Consider the following 21,935-nt stretch of genomic DNA (forward strand, 5'->3'; position numbering starts at 1 on the left):
TTTTAACATCTCTGACATCAACGGTACCTTACAATTGCTGCCAGCCAGATGGCAGCTCTGACTTACTGTGAAAATCAACTAATGAGAACTTTCAGATGATCAAAAAATACTTGCATCAGTGCATCTTGATTTCATAAAATCCACTATTAAACTAGGAATGACTCTTGGAGGGACACCAGTGCCACAACACAGATCAGTTAGCCACAGGCTTGGTTTCTAACTAAGGCGGGTGTGTGCTGCAGCAAACATCTAATGTTTTAGATAAAGCTATACAAACAGTTTTACACACATACAAGCAACACACACACACACATACACACCAGGTTTACAATGGAAAAACTTTAAAATCAACAAGAAATTTAAAGAACAGGGTGACATCAACTTCTGATACACCAAGTACCAGAAAATGGAGCACTATTGCAGCGTTACTTAAAGTGAGGTCTGGTCCAGCAGTTGCTTTTTACTGGTTTGCAAATGAGAAACAATTAAGTGAAACCTTTTAGAAACTTGTATAGCAATTTAACATTGCCATGACATCAGCATGTAATTGGCAATTTATTTTTAGCATAGTTTACCAAAATATCAGCTCATGGCAGATTGGATGTTTTCTTTTTAAGACAGAGTTTTGCTCCGCCACTCAAGCTGGAGTCCAGTTGATCTCAGCCACTGCAACCTTTGTCTCCCAGGTTCAAGTGATTCTCCTGCCTCAGCCTCCCGAGTAGCTGGGATTACAGGCGTGCACCACCATGCCCAGCTAACTTTTTGTATTTTTAGTAGAGACAGGGTTTCACCATGTTGGCCAGGCTGGTCTCAAACTCCTGATCTTAAGTGATCGGCCCCACCTTGTCCTCCCAAAGTGCTAGGATTACAGGCATGAGCCAATGCACCTGGCCAGATTGGAAAATTTTAAAGAACAACTGCTTTGCCACAGACAGTTTGGAAAATGTTGATCTACAGAGTTCATCTAGAGGACTAGACACAGGCAAAACCATGATCTAAAATGCATATAAACCACGGAAGTAATCACTATTCTATTTCCAACAAAATACCAGACTAGATGCCTGAAACCCACCCAGTAAAGAACATCTAGACTGTTGGGGAAAAAAGTTTATATTACATCATCAGTTGACTGAACCAGATATATATATATATATGAGACAGGGTCTTGCTCTGTTGCTTAGGCTGGAGTGCAGTGGCATGATTATCTGCATCTCCCGAGCTCAAGCAATCCTGCCACCTCAGTCTCCCCAGTAGCTGGGACGACAGGTACACGCCACCACACAAGGCTAATTTTTTATTTTGTTATGGAGATGGTGTTTCACTATATTGCCCAGGCTGGTCTTGAACTCCTGGGCTCAAGGAATCCTCCTGCCTTGGCTTCCCAAAGTGCTGGGATTACAGGCATGAGCCACCAGGTCCAGCCCCTGAACCGGTAATATATTCACATTGTTCAAATCACTAATTAAGAGGGTCTCATAAAAGAAATCTGTCACCACTGCCCCCACATCTTCTGTTTCCATTACTGCGTCCCCAGCATTACTAGTTTATTGTCCTTCCAGAGGTTTTAAAAATGCATGTACAAGTCAAAATATATATACACATATTTATCGTATTATATATGTACATATTAATAGATACTTTTCTCTCTTCCTTTTTAATACAAATGTAGTAAAAGCATGTTTTTAAATATATAATTTAATCATGAGGAAAATAAAGAAGAGTCTCTAAGGTCAGAAATGAGAAAAAAATCTCTCAGTGAGTGCTGGAGTCCATGCTTGCCTCCTGACCATCTATTGGTCCCTGGTGACCTGGAGATGGAGAGAAGCCTGAGATAAGAACAACAGGACAACTGTTCTGAGCTTTGTATAAATCTCGACTCCCAAAAGGCAAGCAGAAAAATCCTGGTCCACAGAGGGAAGATGCGGATGCTATTTAATGTTGGATTCAATCCTCAGTGAAACAGAATAAAAGAAAAAAGTCAGGCTGGGTACAGTGGCTCATGCCTGCAATCCCAGCGCTTTCAAAGGCGGATCACTTGAGGTCAGGAGTTTGAGATCAGCCTGGTCAACGTGGTGAAACTCTGTCTCTACTAAAAATTACAAAATGTGAGCAGGCACGGTGGTATGCACCTGCGGTCCCAGATATTCGGGAGGCTGAGGCCCGAGAATCGCTTGAACCTGGGAGGCAGAGTCTGCAGTGAGTTGAGATCGCGTCACCGCACTTCAGTATGGGCGACAGAGCGAGACTCCGTCTCAAACGAAAACAAAAACAAAAAAAGAAAAAAGTCTTCTTGGAGAATACCTCACCATATGGGTTTGGGCCGAGAATGCGACCTCCCTGTGTACCTGAACAAAACCCAAGAGAAGAGAAGAATATGAGGAGAATCATCATATTTGACCACAAATAATATGAAAAGAAACACACAAGTTCTAGAAATGACAGTTATGATCACTGACATCAGAAACTCAAAAGATAAGTAACACAGAATCTTGCATACTCACAGTTTATGAAAGAATTGGACTCTAGATTAGAAGAAACTACCCAGAATGCAGCCGAGAGAGAGGGACAGGCAAAGACACAGAAATCACGAAAACGTTTGAGCCGTGGATGACAGAATAAGAAGCTCTAAAATGCCAGTGATTTTTATGTGTTGGTCCCCGTGTGATCTTATAAGTGCCATTAAACTGTAACAAAACATGCAGGTGAAATGCTGACCAAATAACAGAGAAATGTGGCCCACTAATAATCTCAGTGCCTGTGGCAAGGCTTTAGATTAAACACAGCAGCAACAAAGATCATCTAAAGTACTGAACAGTCTAGAGGCGATTATACCTGGGTAAAGTTTAGAGTAGATCCTATTTTTCCCTTCTCCCAGGATATTTTACTTTGAATACTCTTAGATACACCTCTTTTCCTTTGAAGAACTTTTTGTATTGAGAATGGGGTATTTTATCATAGACTCATTCTGACTCTCCCAACAGCCACAAAGCCCTCTCTAGGCTTATGGATGAAGAGAACTGTCAAGTACTGTATCTGAAATTTCTACTCAAAATAAGCCAGACTATATCACAGGACCTTTAAAAAAAAAATTGTGCCCCCCACCATCCTTGTCTCTCTCTAAGATTTTGTTTTCAAAACCCAACAGGCAGCGTGTAGTATACCCCCAGGAATCAAGATCCTACCTTGCAGAATACCGTTTTGACTTACGTAATGCAACCAGCAAAGCCACTTGGTACAAATTACTTGAAATGTTTGCCAAAACAATGAAAGAATATCCATTAGGTCACCAAATAGAACACCTCTAGCACTTGGCTCAGCACACAGTGGTACGCCATGACTACTTTGCAGTCACTTACTGAACAACATATTTAGAGCCCCAAATGTACACTAGTCATTATCATATGCGCTGGAGAAGCAACAAGCAGCAGGTGAATTCCCTACTGTCAAGGAGCTGTGGCTTAATGGGGAAGTTCGGCTGCACATGCCCAGAAGCTCTTCTCCTTACAAAACTCTTACAGATGTCAACAAAGCTTTGCTCTGGAGCATCATTCCACAGACAGAAACAACGCCTTTGGCCACGACCATTGTGTTGGAAACCAATCTACAGATTTCTACACAGAAATCATGAAAGAGTTTGAGATGTGGATGACAGAATAAAAAGCTCTAAAATCCCAGCGATTTTTCTCAAAAAATTTTTAAAAATCCCAGTGATTTTTTTCAAAAAAAATTTTTTAATATCAGTAATTTTTTTCAAAATTTTTTAAATCCCAGTGATTTTTTTTCAAAATAGAGGAAAGTTTCCAAGGTCAGAAGTAGCCTTCTGGGCCAGTGCAGTGGCTCATGCCTGTAATCCCAGCACTTTAGGAAGATGAGGCAGGCGATCACTTGAGGTCAGGAGTTGAAGACCAGCGTGGCCAACATGGCAAAACCTCATCTCTAATAAAAATAGAAAAATCAGCTGGGTGTGATGGCACACACCTGTAATTCCAGCTACTCCAGAGGCTGAGGCATGAGAATGACTTGAACTCAGGAGGTGGGAGGTTGCAGTGAGCCAAGATGACACCACTGTACTTCAGTCTGGGTGGTAGAGAAGGGGGGAAGGAGGGAGGGAGAGAGGGACGGAGGGAGGGAGGAAGGGAGGAAGGGAGAGGAAGGGAGAGGAAGGGAGGGGAAGGGAGGGGAAGGAAGAGGAAGGAAGAGGAAGGGAGGAAGGGAGGGGAAGGAAGAGGAAGGGAAAAAGGGAAGGGAAGGAAGGGGAGGGAAGGCGGGAAGGCAGGAAGGCAGGAAGGCAGGAAGGCAGGAAGGCAGGAAGGCAGGAAGGCAGGAAGGCAGGAAGGATAGATGAACAGGCATTGTGATCAATTACCTAATGTCTCAAAAGTGGCCTCAACAGTGGAGTCCTTAAAGTGGGCCAGTATTATAAGTGGCTCGGACAGAGTCTTACAGGTTTTACTGGTTTCCAACCAGTTTTACTTTTAGTGTCTCAGATCAGGGCTTCTGCATTTCCTAGACAATATGAACTTCAGCCTATGATTCCTACACGTTGCACAGGCTTTCTCATGGGTGTCCATTTCCACCCTCAGCCTAGGGCAGATGACTTGCTTTCCAGGTTCTATACTGGGAATCCAGTTCTTACCTTTCTATAATGCATTTGGCTTGCAGCCTTGACCTGTTTGTTGGAGAAGTGGTGGTGGGGAGGTACTTTTTATTGATGCATAATGTACATATTATAAAATCACGCATACAGCTTAAAGAATTTTCTCAAAGTGAAACTCTCATGTAACCAGTACCCAGATCAAAAAACAGTATTAGTGGAACCTCAGAGGTCCCCTCGTGTCTCCTTCCACGTACTGCCCTCCTCTCAAGGGTACTCACCATCCTGACTTCTAACAATTAAGATCAGTTTTGCTGGCTTTAAATTTTTATATAAACGGAATCCCATAGGATGTATCTTTCATGTCTGACCTCTTTGGGTTGCATTATGTTTGTGAGATTCATCCATGCTGTTACATTTAGTTATCATTTATTCACTCTCATTACAGGATAGTATTCCTTTTGCTAATATACCACACTTTACTTTCTGTTGATGGCTGTTTCGGTTGCTTACAGTTTGGGATTATTGCAATTAGTGTGCCGCACTGTCTCTGTCCTCACACTAGTACTAAAAACCCTACTCTTCCCACCACCAGCTACTTGGGAGGCTGAGGCAGGAGAATCACTTGAACCCTGGAGGCGGAGGCAGCAGTGAGCTGAGACTGTGCCACTACACTCCAGCCTGGGCAATAGAGAGAGACAGAAAAGAAGGGAGGGAGGGAGGAAGAGAGGGGAGAGGGAGGAAGAGAGGGAGGGGAGGGAGAGAGGGGGAGGGAGGGAGGGGAGGGAGGGAGGGAGGGAGGGGAGGAAGGAAAGGGAGGGAGGGAGGGAAGAAGGGAGAGAAAATGAATTGAAGAGCTGGAGTCAAGAGTCCAGAAAAACAAAAAAATCCAGCACCCAACACAGTGAAATTCAAAATGTCTGGTATCTATTAAAAAATTGCCAGGCATGTAAAGAATCAGGAAAATATGGCCAATAATGAGAAGAAATATCAATAAATAAAATCCCCACTGGGATTCAAATTGGCAGACAAGACCATCCCACTGCTTTACATTCCCCTCTTGGTTTTCTGGAATGTGGAGATTTCCCTTTCATATTTTCAGGCTCTGGGTGTATAAGTGTCTAATCCTGACAGCATTTCCATGTGTTAATAGGAGAGGTAGTTCTCACGTGCACAGGCCACCTCTCATTCAGAAGTAAAGTCTGTACAAGACTCTGCAAATGCAGTGTGATACAGACTATCAACCAAGTATGTTTAGAACACTTTGGGAGAAGACAGATGGAAGCATTTAACTATTACTAGGAGGCAGTCTTTCTAGACTTTCATACTCCAAGTGTAGTCCATGGACCAGCAGCACTGGCATCACCTGGGAGCTTTTCAGAACTTCAGAATTTCAGGCCTCGTCCCCTAGAAGTACTGAAACTGAATCTTTAGTTTAACAAGATCTTTAGGTGATTCACGGGCACACTCAAGTTTGAGCAGCACTGCTTTAAGACTCATCTCTGCTATAAATTCTTCGTGACTTCACAGACAAGGCTGAAAAGGCCTGGAGCTCATTCCTTAGACAAGAAATAACCATGAAAGGCTAAAAGGAAGCAACCAGGATCATTTTCGTATTTATAGAAGTTAAGAGAATAAAGTACAGGCAGGGGATATGGAAGGCCAGGGAAAAGTATTATAAAGGTCCAAAAGAAAGAGAGGCACACAAACCAGAAAGGCATCAGAAACAAGTGAAAGGCCAGACGTGGTGGCTCCCAGCCACTTTGGGAGGCCGAGGTGGGTGGATCATCTGAGGTCGGGAGTTCAAGACAAGCCTGGCCAACATGGTGAAACCCCGTCTCTACTAAAAATACAAAAATTAGCCAGGTGAGGTGGTGTGCACCTGTAATCCCAGCTACTCAGCTGGTTGAGGCAGGAGAATCACTTGAACCTGGGAGGCAGAGGTTGCAGTGAGCCAAGATCCTGCCACTGCACTCCAGCCTCGGCTACAGAGCGAGACTCTGGCTCAAAAAAACAAAAACAAGGAACTAAAGTCATCTACCAAGAATGTGGTAGAATGGAGAAGATTTAGAGAGGTTTTGTAAGTGATGGGTGCCAGAGCTCAATACAGAAAAAAAAAAAAGCACTGCCAGGCAGCACCACAGGCAGGCTTAGCTAAGCCCTGAGACTCCCAATGTGTAGTAAGTAGTATTAGTCCACATGGCTGTGTGATCACCCTCTGCAGGATTTTCAAAGTTGAGCAGCTATAATTATTGGATGGATTCAGGACAACAGGGCAGACAGATATGAGGTGAGGCAAGAGGCAAGATAACGAAGTGATGAACTGTGGGCTCTGGGCTATGTGGAGAAGTAAATGAAGCCAAGAGGTGGCAGGTGCTGGACACAACTGTGGACAGACGGCCTGGGGCAGTCGTTCTCAGCCTAGGCTGCACATCCGTGTCACCTGGGGAGTTTTAAAAATACTGATGCCTGAACTCATTTAACCGTGTCTATAGGGGTGAGATCCAGGCAGCAGTTGTTTTTTTTTTTTAAGCCCTTGATGTGACTACATAGTGCAAAGTTGACAACCACAGGTCTAGAAAGACTAGATGACTGAAGAATGGAAAAAGCCTAGAATCCCAGCACTTGTGAAGGCCAAGGCAGGCGGATTGCTTGAGCTCAGGAGTTCGAAACCAACCTGGCCAACAGGGCGAAACCCCATCTCTTCAAAAAATACAATAATTAGCCAGGTGTGATGGTCCATGCCTGTAGGCCAGCTACCCAGGAGGCTGAGGTAGGAGGACTGCTTGAGCCTGGGAGGTTAAGGCTGTAGTGAGCCATGACGGCACTAATGCACTCCAGCCTGGGTGACAGAGCGAGACCCTATCTCAAAAAAAGAAAAAAGAAAAAAAGCCAAGGTGGGAACTCTGAGAAAGATCAGCTGTTATGAGAGATGACTCAAAGTGTGGGGCCTGTGAAGGAGCAGAACAAGTGGTGTAAGAATGTGAAAGAGTAGACGAGAATGGATAGGCGCTCTCTCCACAGTGACCTAAATGTTGCCAATTATCAGAAACTAAGATTCATAGCAACTGGAGAAATTCCTGTACAGATAACCTATCCCTATGGATTACTTCCAGGGTCATTTTAGGTTACCTCTGGCAGTATATAATATATAGAACCTGGGCTGCAGGCAGATTGCCTGGGTTTCTATTCCAGCTTGCTGGCTGTGTGTCGGTGGACAAGTTACTTCTTTACCGTAACTTTTAAGTGTGGATAATAGTACCTATCTCATTGGTAGTTGTGAGGAATATATGATATCAAGCCACAAGGTAAACGTGCAATGATAGCTATTATTATCCAGTTAAAAGAAAAAAACCCTGCTAATTTCAAGGATAATTTCCATCAAATGGAACTTCTCTGAATTACCATAATTCTGATAAGAGATTTAGAGATAATGCACAGTTTAAATTATGTCCAATATTTAGGTTAACAGTATATTGAAAATTACATATATTTAAGAACAAATTTAATGTTCTATAGACATCATCCAAAAGTGTAAAGCAATGTTAAGTATGACTGTAAGGAACATTAAATATCATTAATTATTACCCATCAAAAATGGCTATTACTGTTTGTTTGGCCTTTTGTTTTGTTTTGTTTTTTTAGCTGAGTTCTCCTTTTAAACTATTAGCTGAGTTCTCGGTTGGGCAAAGATGCTGCATAGTCCTGGCTTCTCTTGTTTTTGGAGATGGAGTCTGCAGTGGTGCGATCTCAGCTTACTGCAACCTCTGTCTCCCAGGTTCAAGTGATTCTCGTGCCTCAGCCTCCCAAGTAGCTGGGGTTACAGGTGTGTGCCACCATGCCCAACTAATTTTTGTATTTTCAATAGAGACAGGGTTTCACCATGTTGGCCAGACTGGTATCAAACTCCTGACCTCAAGTGACCTGCCCGCCTTGGCCTCCCAAAGCGCTGGGATTACAGGCATGAGCCACTGCACCCAGCCATAATTTTTCAATATATGCATCACTTTCCTGAGGAATTATTTCTAAAGTCAATTTAAAATCAAGAGATAGAATCACTCTATATACTTAAAAAAAAAAAATTAATGTAATTAAGGCAGCACCACCATCAAGGCCAGGGAGCGGAGGTGGTCAAAGCAGGTTGCTGCAGAGCCATATGTGCTAGCAGCTGGGACAAAGAACACAGGTACTATCTGGGGTGTTTTCTCAGAGTAACTTAGACCTGCCTAAAGTCCAAAAGGTTGTTGAGAGATGAATCATGGGCAAAAGAGAGGCCTTCAGGGTCCTGCTTTCCACTGTGAGTTAGAAGGACATCTATTTGGGGAACACTTCAAAGAACTCCAAGTGACAGGAAGAAATATTTAGGGGTTCTGCTGGCCTTTACAGCTGCTTTAGCCTTACGAATCTTTTTTTTGTTTTTTTTGGAGACAGTCTTGCTCTGTTGCCCAGGCTGGAGTGCAGTGGCGCAATCTTGCCTCACTACAGTCTCTGCCTCCAGGGTTCAAGTGATTCTCATGAGTAGGTCTCCAGAGTAGCTGGGATTACAGGCACGCGCCACCACACCTGGCTAATTTTTGACATTTTTTGTATAGATGGGATTTCGCCATGTTTGCCAGGTTGGTCTCAAACTCCTGACTTCAGGCGATCTTCCCGCCTTGGCCTCCCAAAGTGCTGGGATTACAGGCACATGCCACCATGCCTGGCTAATTTTTGATATTTTTAGTAAAGATAGGGTTTCACCATGTTGGCCAGGCTGGTCTCAAACTCCTCACCTCAGGTGACCCTTTTGCCTTGGCCTCCCAAAGTGCTGGGATTACAGGCATAAGCCACCGCACCCAGCAGCCTGATGAATCTTAATTGCCTCCCTGCACAAGGGTTTTCAAGCTCTGAACTGATGGGATAGACTTATTTGAGCTTAGCTGATTTTGGTTTCCGAACATCCTAGTGTCTACAATTGTTACTGTCTTTTTCATCATTTTGGCTCGTTTGTTTTATCCTTCCTATCTTTTAGTCTCAACCCCTACTCCTTCTCGCTCAACAATTTTTGGTTTAATGGTGTGTGTGATTTTTAAATAACTTCTTTTACAGTTTTGTGTTCAAATTTGGCTTTAGCAAGGAGGGTGGGCTCCTTCCCCTTCAGACGGCAAGAAGCAGCCTCTGCAGCAACCTTAATACAGCTCTTCACAAGTGAGGCACAGGAATTTCACTCGGTAGCTACATACCAGCTACCATAAAAGAAAATAAAAATAAAAAACATAAGAATTTCACTCAGCTGGGTACAGTGGCTCACATCTGTAATCACAGCACTTTGCGGGGCTAAGACAGACAGATCACTTGAGGCCAGGAGTTCAAGACCAGACTCGCCAACATGATGAAACCCCACCTCTACTGAAAATACAAAAAATTAGCAGGGCATGATGGTGTGTGCTTGTAGTCCCAGCTGCCTGGGAGGCTGAGGCATGAGAATTGCTCAAATCCAGGAGGCAGAGGTTGCAATGAGCCGAGATCGCACCACTGCACTCCAGCTTGGGTGACAAAGTGAGATTCTGTCTCAAAAAACAAAAAAGAGAATTTCACTCGTTTCTAAGGAAGAATATGAATTCCACAAGGGCAAAGTTCACCTTGTTTAAGCCATAGAATGTGTTGTTTTTATAATTCTGCTGTGTGGTTCTGCTAAACCAATTTATCTGACTCTAGGAATTCACCTTCCCTGCTCCACGTCACAAAGCTTGTTAATATTTTATGTAAAATTAGGTTGATTGCTATATCAGCAGGTCCCTTACTTCACATAGTCCATGCCAGCAACTTCTAGTGACTAATGACCTTTGTATTACTGTTTAGTTTATCATCAGTATGTGTCATGACCAATTTACTACATATAGAACTTCTCATTTCAAAAAAATATTGCTTCAAAATGGGCTTCATCAGCTATGCAAAGCACATCTTCTGGTGCAAGCTTAACTGTGCTAACATAAAATCTCCTACAGAAGGCAAAATAACCAATAGTGAGTTAGCTCTATAGGAAAACACAAACTCTGCCCACTAGACAATGGACTTACACACTATAGAATATAAAAGATGTCACCACCATAGAAAACAAAAGATGGCCAGGTGCAGTGGCTCATGCCTGTAATCCTAGCACTTTGGGAGGCTGAGGCAGGAGAATCGCTTGAACCCAGGAAGTGAAGATTGCAGACAGCCACTGAACTCAAGCCTGGACAAGTGAGACTCTGTCTCAAAAAAAAAAAGACAAATAGGAGATCTTTATTAATTTCCTAAACCAAACAACAACAAAAACCCAACTCATTAACCCTTTGGTGATGACAGGGTTAGTTCTAGTGTACAGGAAATGGGTAGAGCATGATATTTTGCTGCTAACAACTAAGAAAGGCACCAAGCAGAAGATATGAACCTACCAGAAAGTGCTCAAAAATATAGAACATCCTCAAACATACCATCAACTCAAAGTCCACTCTTTTCCCACCAAAGGGAAACTAATGAGACCGTCTCTATCCTCTTCTACATAATTCCCTAAAGCTACCCTTTTCAATCTGAACTCAATGCTTAAACTATTTTGTGTATAAAAGAAAATTCTGGCAGGGGTGCAGTGGCTCACATCTGTAATCCCAGCACTTTGGGAGGCCCAGGCGGGTAGATTACATAAGGTCAGGAGCTTAAGACCAGTCTGGCCAACATGGTGAAATTCTGTCTCTACAATAAATACAAAAAATTAGCCAGGAGTGGTGGTGGACGCCTGTAGTCCCAGCTACTTGGGAGGCTGAGGCAGGAGAATTGCTTGAACCTGGGAGGTGGAAGTTGCAGTGGGCCGAGATTGCACCACTGCACTCTGGCCTGGGAAACAAGAGCAAAACTACATCCAAAAAAAAAAAAAAAAACTCTGTGGAGGGAGGAAAAGTAGGGGATACTCCTGATTTGTCTTTGTCAACCCAGTCAGGACAGCCGTGGGCTCTGCATTTTCCAAACAGACAGATCTAAATGTAAAGGTACATATGGCAAGGCAGGCCTTCAGAAATCTTGGAGAAGGGAAGGAGGGGGTCAGATGTAACAACAAATCTATGGATAACCTTCAGTTATGGATATAGGTCTGTTTCTGCTTTAATTGTTTAGGCATAGTGAGATAAAGAGTCCATTTGGTCCAATTAATTTCATTAATGTCTATGGCTACTGAAAATCAAATTCTGATCATCTGCCTCAAATCACAATGGCCTCAAACTGAGACTGAATTAATGAATGAGCAAAAATCTACTAGTACTACCGAAGAAACTCAAAGATCATTCCAACAAGTAATAACTGAATGCCCAGTAGACACCCGACATACAGTAGTAAAGAAGACATTAACCCTCACCCACAAAAGCTTACAATCTAACTGGGAAAAAAGACAACTGAACACAGATTTGCAATTTAGATGGCAAGTCTAAGGCACCACGGAGAGACATAAGAAGGGCCACCTAACCCAATAAGGAACTAAAGTCTAAAATGACTTGAATGAGTAGGAGTTAAACAAGAAAAAAGGAAGGAAAGACAATTCCAGAGAAAGCATGCTGCACATTCAGGGAAATGCCAGGAATACAACATTGCTGAAGAAACAGGAACACAGGGATGGCCCAACTCCTACAGAGCTGTGCGTGTCTCTCATGGTAAGATTTTAAGCTACTGTGATCCAAGATTAGTAACCCAGAAGCATAAAGGCTACAATAAGAAATATAAAATTGAAGGGGTGCAAGGCTGCAGCTAGAGATACCAACGAGTAGACATAATTTCAATATCTAGGGTAGATATGAAGGTGTACTGCACTGATGTCAGAGAGAAAGGGGAGGATAATGAATCAATAGAACCATCACTGAATATTAAAATCTTGCAATTTCCACTTTGCTCTTTTCCTTTTCTTCAACTTTTAAGTTCAGGGGTACATGTGCAGGATGTGTGGGTTTGTTACACAGGCAAACATGTACCATGGTGGTTTGCTGCCCAGATCATCCCATTACCTAGGTATTAAGCCCAGCATCTATCAGCTATTCTTCCTGATGCTCTCCCTCCCCCACATTGCCCCTCACTTTGCTCTTTAAAGCTACCACACTATAGTCTAATTCTGTATCTTCCCAGGCTCAGGTTAAAGGGGCTTAATTGCTGAATTGCCTTTCATTTTCCCAAGAGTAGCCCTGCAGCAATGATCCTGACTGATCAACGTTTGTCCACAATCCAAGGGCATCCTCAGGACTAAACCCAGAAAAGACATTCTCCATTTACATCCCACTAAGGCTCAGAACACCAATGCATTCATGAATTTAAGGCAAAGATCATACTAACTAAAAATAATATTCCAAATGCTAAAACTTACATTAAAAACACAATCAGTTTTTGAGAGGTAGTTTATCGCAGTTATCCTGATACAATGAGGATGCAAATTCCACTCAAAAACTATGTATCAGGTATTGAAGTTGCTATACATTAGAAAGAGCGTATTTGAGGTGGGAGCAGTGGCTCACACCTCTAATCCCAGAACTTCAGGAGGCCGAGGTTGGGGGGATCACTTGAGCCCAGAGTTTGAGACCAGTCTGGGTAACAAAAATTAGCTGGACATGATGGCATGCACCTGTAGTCCCAGCTACCTGGGAGGCTGAGGTGGGAGGACTGCTTGAGCCTGGGATGTGGAAGCTGCAGTGATCCATGAGTGAGTCACTGCACTCCAGCCTGGGCAACAGAGAAGACTCTGTCTCAAAAAATAATAATAAATAAAGGAAATATGTTTGTAGAAAGCAGAATTAACTTTAAAAATCTTTTTAAAAAACTTTTAAAAGTCTTCAAAAGTCTCCAGGGGGCCAGGTACGATGGCTCACGCCTGTAATCCCAGCACTTTGGGAGCTGAGACAGGTGGATTGCCTAAGTCCAGGAGTTCAAGACCAGCTTGGGCAACATGGTGGAACCCCATCTCTACAAAAAGCACAAAAATTAGCCACGCATGCCTGTAGTCCTAGCTACTTGGAAGCTGCTTAGGAGACTGAGGCAGGAGAATCACTTGAGCCTGGGATGGGGTGGTTGCAATGAGCTGAGATCATGGCATTGCACTCCAACCTGGGCAACAGAGTGATAGCCTGTCTCAAAGAAGAAAAAAATGCACGCGCACGCACACACACACACACACACACACACACCCCTCCAGGTAAAAGGACCTCTCTTTTACTTGAGGGTAAATAATATTTAAGGACACACAAATTATTTCCACACTAGCCTGGCACCTCCAGTCAAAAGATAAAGCCTGGGGCTAAACATTAAGACCTTATGTACACAGGGAAATAATAATGATCCGAGGTGGGTGGGATGGGGAGAGAGCATGAGGCAAGGTTTCCGCTTAGATCACTTATCCATCACGCAGCTACATGGCTCCCAGGGGCTAAAAGGGAAAGACTACCGCCAGTTCTAGACTTTATACAATTTCACCTCGGGCCCCAAGCTATCAAACCACACTAGGGCTTACACACACACAAATTTAGCCCATAAAGACTATTTAACTTTCCAAGGCTATAATCTTTAGTTATTTTTAGGAAATTTTCAATCTCAAGAATAAGACTCTTGTATTTGGAATGATTCTAATCTGAACGTTACCTTTAACATTGTAGGCAAAAATCCTACAAACATCTGCCATCTCAAAAACGTTAAGAAATGACTAAGGATTGGTTCAGTACTAAAACTGGAAAGGAGCAAAGCTATAGGTAGAGACACCAGTGAGCAGAGATGGTTTCAAAACCCTGGAAATAATGGTTTTCTAGTTTGTAAGTTGTCACAAAACTTTAAATTGTAGGCTTACAGGAATTGTAAGACATTTGTGAAATCAGAACAAATAATCTCACTGAACAAGAGTTGTTCACTGTATTAATAAAATTCAGTTCCATTTAAAAACACTAGTCAACACTTACCTCTTTATCTCATTTTAAGAAGATACAATTAAAAAAACTGAATCAACGAGATACCATTAGACGCTGTATTTAATTTTTTTAATAGCAAATTGGTTTTTAAAATATTCTATACCCTTTCTTAGCAATTGTATTACAGTATTTATACAGACATATTTAAAAACTAGGAGCCCACAGATTACACTCTTTTTCCTTTTCTTTTTTTTTTTTGAGAAGGAGTTTCGCTCTTGTTGCCCAGCCTGGAGTTTGATGGCGTGATCTCAGTTCACTGCTACCTTTGCCTCCCAGGTTCAAGTGATTCTCCTGCTTTAGCCTCCCGAGTAGCTGAGATTACAGGCATGTGCAACCACGCGCAGCTAATTTTTTTGTGTTAATAGTAGGGTCAGGGTTTCACTACGTTGGCCGGCCTAGTCTAGAACTCCTGACCTCAGGTGATCCACCCACCCCAGCATCCCAAAGCACTGGCATTATAGGTGTGAACCACTGTGCCTGGCCAGTACTCTGACAACCAGATATAGAGCTATATAAATTTTTGAAAATAGGCTCCATTTCCACTAATTGCCAGCATAAGTTTTTAGGAGAGTATTAATATCAGCTAATTTTAATATATTTATACTTCACCTAATTTCAAGAAAAGATGTGACAAGACACAGGACATGTATTCAGAAAATATATTCTTTAATAAAATACTCTTTAACCAAAATATTATTACCAAAGTTCTTTAACCTTCCTTTTCAAAATGCTTAAATGTCAATTTTGCAATTTTATCAAGTATGGTAGAGAGAGGAAGAGGGAAAAATGCTTTGTCCCTGCTTGAAAACAACACACTATTAAACTGTGAATTATTTTTACTTCAATAAGAAAGATATCAAATCCAGGCACAGTGGCTCATGCCTGTAACCCCAGCACTTTAGGAGGTCGAGGTGGGTGGATCACTTGAGCTCAGGAGTTGGAGACCAGCCTGGGCAACATAGCAAAACCCCATCTCTACAAAAAAAAACATAAAAATGGGCCAGGTACGGTGGCTCACGCCTGTCATCCCAGCACTTTGGGAGGCCAAGGCAGGTGGATCACTTGAGGTCAGGAGTTTGAGATCAGCCTAGTCAACACAGTGAAACCCTGTCTCTACTAAAAATACAAAAATTAGCCGGGTGTGGTTGCATTCACCTGTAATCCCAGCTATTCAAGAGGCTGAGGCAGAATTGCTTAAACTCGGGAGGCGGAGGTTGCAGTGAGCTGATATCGCACCACTGCACTCACCACCGCACACGGTCACACCAGCCTGGGCGACAGAGCGAGACTCAGAATCAAAAAAAAAAAAAAAAAAAAAAAACAAAAATGAGCTGGGTGTGGTGGCAGTCCCAGTTACTTGGGAGGCTGAGGTAGGAGGATGGCTTGAGCCTGGGAAAACAAAATTGTGCTACTGCACTCCAGCCTGGGTGAGAGAGTGAGACCTTGTCTCAAAAAAATAAAAAAAAAACAAAAACTAGTACATCTATGAAATGGCAATGGAAGCTTTGAAACATAGCCAAGTATAAAGAAAAATTTAGTCTGTAATAAAAAGATTTCAAAATAGTGGAATAATCAAATAATCCTTTGATAAGTAATTCTCGACAAGTACCTAAATATTTAGACGAAACTATAATTAGGGCTCTGGCTCTCATATAACAAAGTAAAATACTGGGTGAATTAAGAGTAATACGTGTAAGAAAAAACAAAAAAAAGAGTAATACATGAAAAAATTAAGAAAAAAATAAAAATACTAAGAGGAAACAGACTAACATACATAATAATTTGGAGGAATAAAGAATATACAAAAATTATAACAGAGTTAGAAAATGTAAAAGAAACAGAAAGACCTGTCTATCTAAAATACACATGCACACACACTTTTCTCCATGTCAAATATATGTACAAAGTTGAAAGACAAAAAACAGACTGGGGAAAAGAATGCTGTATGTGACAGATAACAGAAAAACAACCTTTATATCACAAAGATGAATTTAGCAACAGACTACAGCACAGGCAAAGGCTTATGAGTATGTAATTTACATCTAAATGTAACTAGCATATAAACATATTTTAAAAGTGCTCAATGTAACTAGTAATTAAAGGAATAGAAAACAAAAAACAGTGAAATGCCTACTACTTAGTGTTTGTAAGGCAAAATGGGGCCATCATACAATGTCACCAGGACTGTGAATATACATAATATTTCTACCAGGCCAATATATATCAAAGTTTAAAATGTGCACCACTTCTGGCCCAATAATTCCCTTTTCGGAAATTAAATTAAAGAGATCATTTCTCAAAGATGTATGCATATAAAGTCATCACAGTGTTGTTTGCAATCTAGATAAATTGGGAACAACCTAAACATCCATCATTAATAATAAGGAAATCTTAGTACCCGGTAAAGTAAAATATCATGCATCTATTACAAATGATACAGAGATCATACAGTTATTGACATGAAAAAATGATCATGACATTTTACGGGACAGTTCCATGTGAATAGGAGCTTTGGATGTTTGTTCTTCACTCTTACTTACAGCAACTACAACAGTGCCTTGCACAAAACAGCTTCTCTAGAAACATTTATTAAATAGATGAACTTTAAAGCAGGTTACAGAACGATAATCATAATATAGTCCTTTTCTCTCTTCCCCCTCCCCTCTTCTCCTTCTCTTTCTGTCTCTCTCTCACACACACACACAAAGAAATATAATTGGAAAGATAGTCACAAAAGGTTAACATGGTAATGTAGTATTGGTGTGTACGTTTTAATTTTCTTCTTTATCCCTCTCTATTGCATAATTTCGTTACATAGTAGGAATTCATGACTGTAAAAACTAACAATTTTTTCAAGAACTCATATATTTTAAATGAACTCTGGAATGTGCTCAGTGACTAAGGTCACAAACTCCAAAAACTAAAGTCAACAATATCCAAGTGGCACGTTTTCTTTCACTTTCAAAGAAATATCAGTGTATCTTGTATGTAGCAGCATCTTTCTCAGTACCAGGAAATGCCACACTAGACTAATAAAATACAGTGTTTCCAAAAGAAAAGGCACACATTTACCACAGTAAAAAGGAAAAAAAAAAACTTTGTCTACCAGATGAGAAAGAAACAAAATTAAAAAATAAAGAGAAAAAAAAAAACCCTAAAAGTAACTAATTTCTTTAAGTCTCTTCCACTAACATATATTCTATTCTAGTTCACAGTAACGATTACTATATACAATTGTTCCTTTTTTTCAGACTAAAAATCCAAGTGAATAGACATCAGCAATGTGCTCTATATAATTCTTTCATTTCCTTACATAGGCAGATATCACCTTCAACAGTGGATATACCAAACTAGCCACATACCCCATGTCTCCATCCATCCCATCACCCAGTTCTATTTTACTTACACGTGTCATCAAAATCTCATAATCTTATTTGGATTTTATTGGCTTCTCCATTCTAGAATGTAAGCTCCATGAGGACAGGAATTCTGTCCTGCTCACCACCGTGTCCCCCGCCCAAGAACAGTGAATTATCTCGTAGGCCTCCAGAAGTATTTGTTAACCAAAAATGAAAAGATGTGGCTGGCGGAGAGGAGAGCACAAATCCACATAAAACAATAAAACGAGGAATTGGAAAAAGGAAAGAAAACCACGCTGAGATGTCCGAACTGACAGGACTCAAAGCTATTATGCCAGCTCGGAGGTTTTGTGGACATTTTTCAGGGTGGACAGGTGCTTCACACCTACCTAAGCGTTTAGAGCCTTTCCAGGAAGAAGAAAATCCACAGGGAGGTGTCCAGATAGCTGTGAGCAGCTCCCAGAAGTGTGGACACAATCAACACCCTAACAGAAACGTGGCCCAGGTCGGGAGAAAAAACAATACACCATACATCTCGGCCCAGATGAAAATCACACGAATCCCCAGCACAATCAAACCGAGCCACCACCTTCCGCCTGACACGTAAGAGCAGTCTCCTTTCGCCGGGCTGTGCAGTCGCCTGCAACCCAGCAAACCCTTCCCTCACCCGACACTTTTCCCTCGCGAAGCCCACCGCTACGGCCGGTCCAAGGGGTGAAGGAACGGGGACAACAGCCTGAGGATCAGCTTTCTCCACCCCCACCCGAGCTCGGTCCCCTCCAAAGCGCAAACGTTTCCCATTCTCGCCTGTCCCCGAGGTCCAGACCCCTGCCCCGCGCCCCTCTTGCTGTCCCTCACTCACGTGTAGATGATGGCCATGAAATGCATCAGCCACAGCACCAAGAAGAGGACGAACCCGAAGACGGCCATTCCCTCCAGGGCCAGGTCCAGCAGCGCCATCCCCCGGCCCGCCGGCCCGGCCCGGCCCGCTCCGGCCGCCAACACAGACAGCGCTTCCGCAGGAGGAGGACACGGTGGGCTCCCGGTGCGGGGGCGCGGGAGGCGAGAGGAAGGTGGGAGAGGAAGGGGCGGAGGGGGATGGGAAGGGGCGGGCACGGAAGGGGCGGGCAGGGCCTGCGCGCCCCCGCCCGCGCGCTCTCGCCCGCGCGCTGTCCTCGGCGCGCTCGCGGGCGGTTGCGGGCGCTGCGGTTTCCCGGCTCCGGTCCGGGCGACCGCGGTCTCGCGCTCCGGCTCGCCTCCCTCGACTCTGGCGGCCGCCGGCCGGAACCTGCGCGCCCGCACCTCCGCCGCCTCCCCGTCTCGCCGCCGGGATCCCGGCAGAGCAGCTCCGCCGCCTGTCTCCGCCGCCGCAGCTCCGCGCACTAATCAAAACCGGCGGCTCACGCCCCACTCCCCGGCGCGCCCCGCCCCCAGAACCGCGGCGCCCGCCTCTCCCAGGGGCGGTGCCCCCACCGCTCCACGCCCACCCCGCCGCCCGCGCGCCCGCTGCGGCGCCGGCGCGAGCGCGAGCGCGAGCGCGCCGGGGAGAGTGTGTCCTGCTGGCCCAGCTTCCCCCTGCTCTCGCCTCCCGCTGCTGCCCACCTAGGCGGGAAGCGCTGCAGCCCGGGCCCAGCTGCCTCGGCGGCAGTGGCGGCTCGGGACCCCGTGTCTGGCCGGGAGGCTGCTCTCCCTGCCTCTGGCCCTGCTGCTCCCGAGTACCCCAGAAAAAGACACGGGTTCCGGGCAACTGCCGGAGCTCGTCTCGAAATCCAACTTCCAACGCCGTATCTGCAGCTTCCCCGCCGGGCACTGATCGGAGCAGCCAGGCCCTCCTCCAGGCCACGTTCCTGGGCGCGAGGGTTGCCCATTGCCTTCCCTCTTAACTGCTTTTAATGCAGTGGTATCTTGGATCAAAACGGACCCGAGAGTAAAATAATCTCCATGCGCCTCACAGATCTCTGAGCGCCTTAGCAACCGTGTGTATTATAAAAAGAAATTCTCAAACTCAGAATTAAAGAATCCGTTGATATTGAAATCCCCTAAGACTGCTGTCTAATACGGTAGCCACGTGTGTCTAAGTGAGGGTTGGAAAGGCAGCTGGCCCCTCTTTGGAGTTGAGTGTAAACAGTACACCAGATGTGGAAGACTATCTCCTTAGCAAATTTTATATTGATTGCATGTTGAATAGATAATATTTTGGACATACTACATTAAATTAGATAAATCACTAAATCAATTTCTCCTTTTTTTTTTTTTTTTTTGTTACGGAATCTCACTCTGTCACCCAGGCTGGAGTGCGGGGGCGCGATCTCAGCACACGGCAACCTCCGCCTCCCGGGTTCAAGTGATTCTCCTGCCTCAGCCTCCCGAGTAGCTGGTATTACTGGTGCCTGCCACAGCACCAGGCTAATTTTTTTTTTTTTTTGAGACGGAGTTTAGCTCTTGTTGCCCAGGCTGGAATGCAATGGTGCGATCTGGGCTCACCGCAACCTCCGCCTCCTGGGTTCAGGCAATTCTCCTGCCTCAGCCTCCTGAGTAGCTGGGATTACAGGCACACGCCACCATGCCCAGCTAATGTTTTGTATTAGTAGAGACGGGGTTTCACCATGTTGACCAGGATGGTCTCGATCTCTTGACCTCGTGATCCACCCGCCTCGGCCTCCCAAAGTGCTGGGATTACAGGCTTGAGCCACCGCGCCCGGCCAAGGCCTTTCTTTTTAAATACTTTTACTGTGGCTAGCTACTAGAAATTTTTCATTGCACGTGTGGACAGCATAGCTCTAAAATGGAAAGAAATGTCACTTTGGGTAGTAAGGTAACTACTTGTCCTCATTTTAAGTCATTTCAAGAAGATGCTAGGATTGTTTCTTCAGCCTAGGTGAGTTTACATTATTTATGCTTTTTTCTTTCTTTCTTTCTTTCCTTTCTTTCTTTCTCTCTCTTTCTTTCTTTCTTCTTTCCTTTTTTTTTTTTTTTTTTTTTTTTTTTCTTGAGGCGGAGAATCGCTCTCGTTGCCCAGGCTGGAGTGCAATGTCAAAATCTTGGCTCACCGCAACTCCACCTCCCAGGTTCAAGCAATTCTCCTGCCTCACCCTCCCTAGTAGCTGGGATTACAGACATGTGCCACCACGCCAGGCTAATTTTGTATTTTTGGTAGAGACGAGTTTTCTCCATGTTTGTCAGGCTGGTCTCGAACTCCCGACCTCAGGTGATCTGTCTACCTCTGCCTCCCGAAGTACTGGGATTACAGGCGAGAGCCACTGCGCCCAGCCAATGGCGTGTGTTTTTTCTTACTCAAATATAAAATAATAGTGCATCTTAGTGATATATAAAATAATCCTACATCTTGTAATTAAATGCCCTGTTAGATTTGAGGAACTACACCAATCGCTTAATTTAAGCATTTTGTTATATTCTGCATTTTTTTCAAAAATGTTTTCTGGAACCTTACAACAAAGGATTTTATACAGTATGATCAATACTAACACAGAAAATGAGGCCAAAAAAATGTGAAAGTAGATATTCTTAAGAGTTAACAAGTTTGCTAAATTGAATATAATCAGTAGATTAAAGATCAGTTATATTACACTTGACCCTGGTTAAACTATGTTTACCCAAACCTCGTTTTAAAACAACAGTTTGAGAAAAGGGAAGAGTATGAAGACAGTATACAGATCCATGGTTGCTATGGAGCAGAGGAAAGAGGGACAAATAGATGACAGGATTTTTAGGGCCACGAGTGAAACTACTCTGTATGATCCTGTAATAGTGTATACATGTCATATATTTGTCAAACCCCATAGAAAATACACCACCAAGAGTGAATCCTAATGTCAGCTATGGACTTTAGGTGATAATGATGTGTTAATATATGTCCATCAATTGTAATAAATATGGCACTCTGGTGCAGGATGTTGATAGTGGAGGAGGCTGGTGAAGGGAATGCAGGAGGTATATGGGAACCCTCTGTACTTTCTGCCCAGTTTTGCTATAAACCTAAAACTACTCTGAAAAGTAAAGTCTTAAAAAAATTAATGA

At 43.5% G+C, this 21,935-nt stretch overlaps 1 protein-coding gene across 1 annotated transcript in view; it reads right to left on the bottom strand.

Moving 5' to 3' along the window:
* The window catches only part of UGCG (UDP-glucose ceramide glucosyltransferase), a 40,195-nt gene extending 20,914 nt beyond the window's left edge, over positions 1–19,281 (bottom strand). Inside the window, exon 1 of the mRNA XM_012461827.3 lies at positions 18,760–19,281. Within this exon, the coding sequence (XP_012317250.1) occupies positions 18,760–18,857 (98 nt within the window). The 5' untranslated portion in view covers positions 18,858–19,281. The remainder of the gene's footprint in view (positions 1–18,759) is intronic.
* Between the last annotated feature and the right edge of the window lie 2,654 nt (positions 19,282–21,935).

Source organism: Aotus nancymaae, unplaced genomic scaffold (assembly GCF_030222135.1).
Source record: "Aotus nancymaae isolate 86718 unplaced genomic scaffold, 86718_ANA_hifiasm-v0.15.2.pri h1tg000003l, whole genome shotgun sequence".
Lineage (NCBI taxonomy): Eukaryota > Metazoa > Chordata > Mammalia > Primates > Aotidae > Aotus > Aotus nancymaae.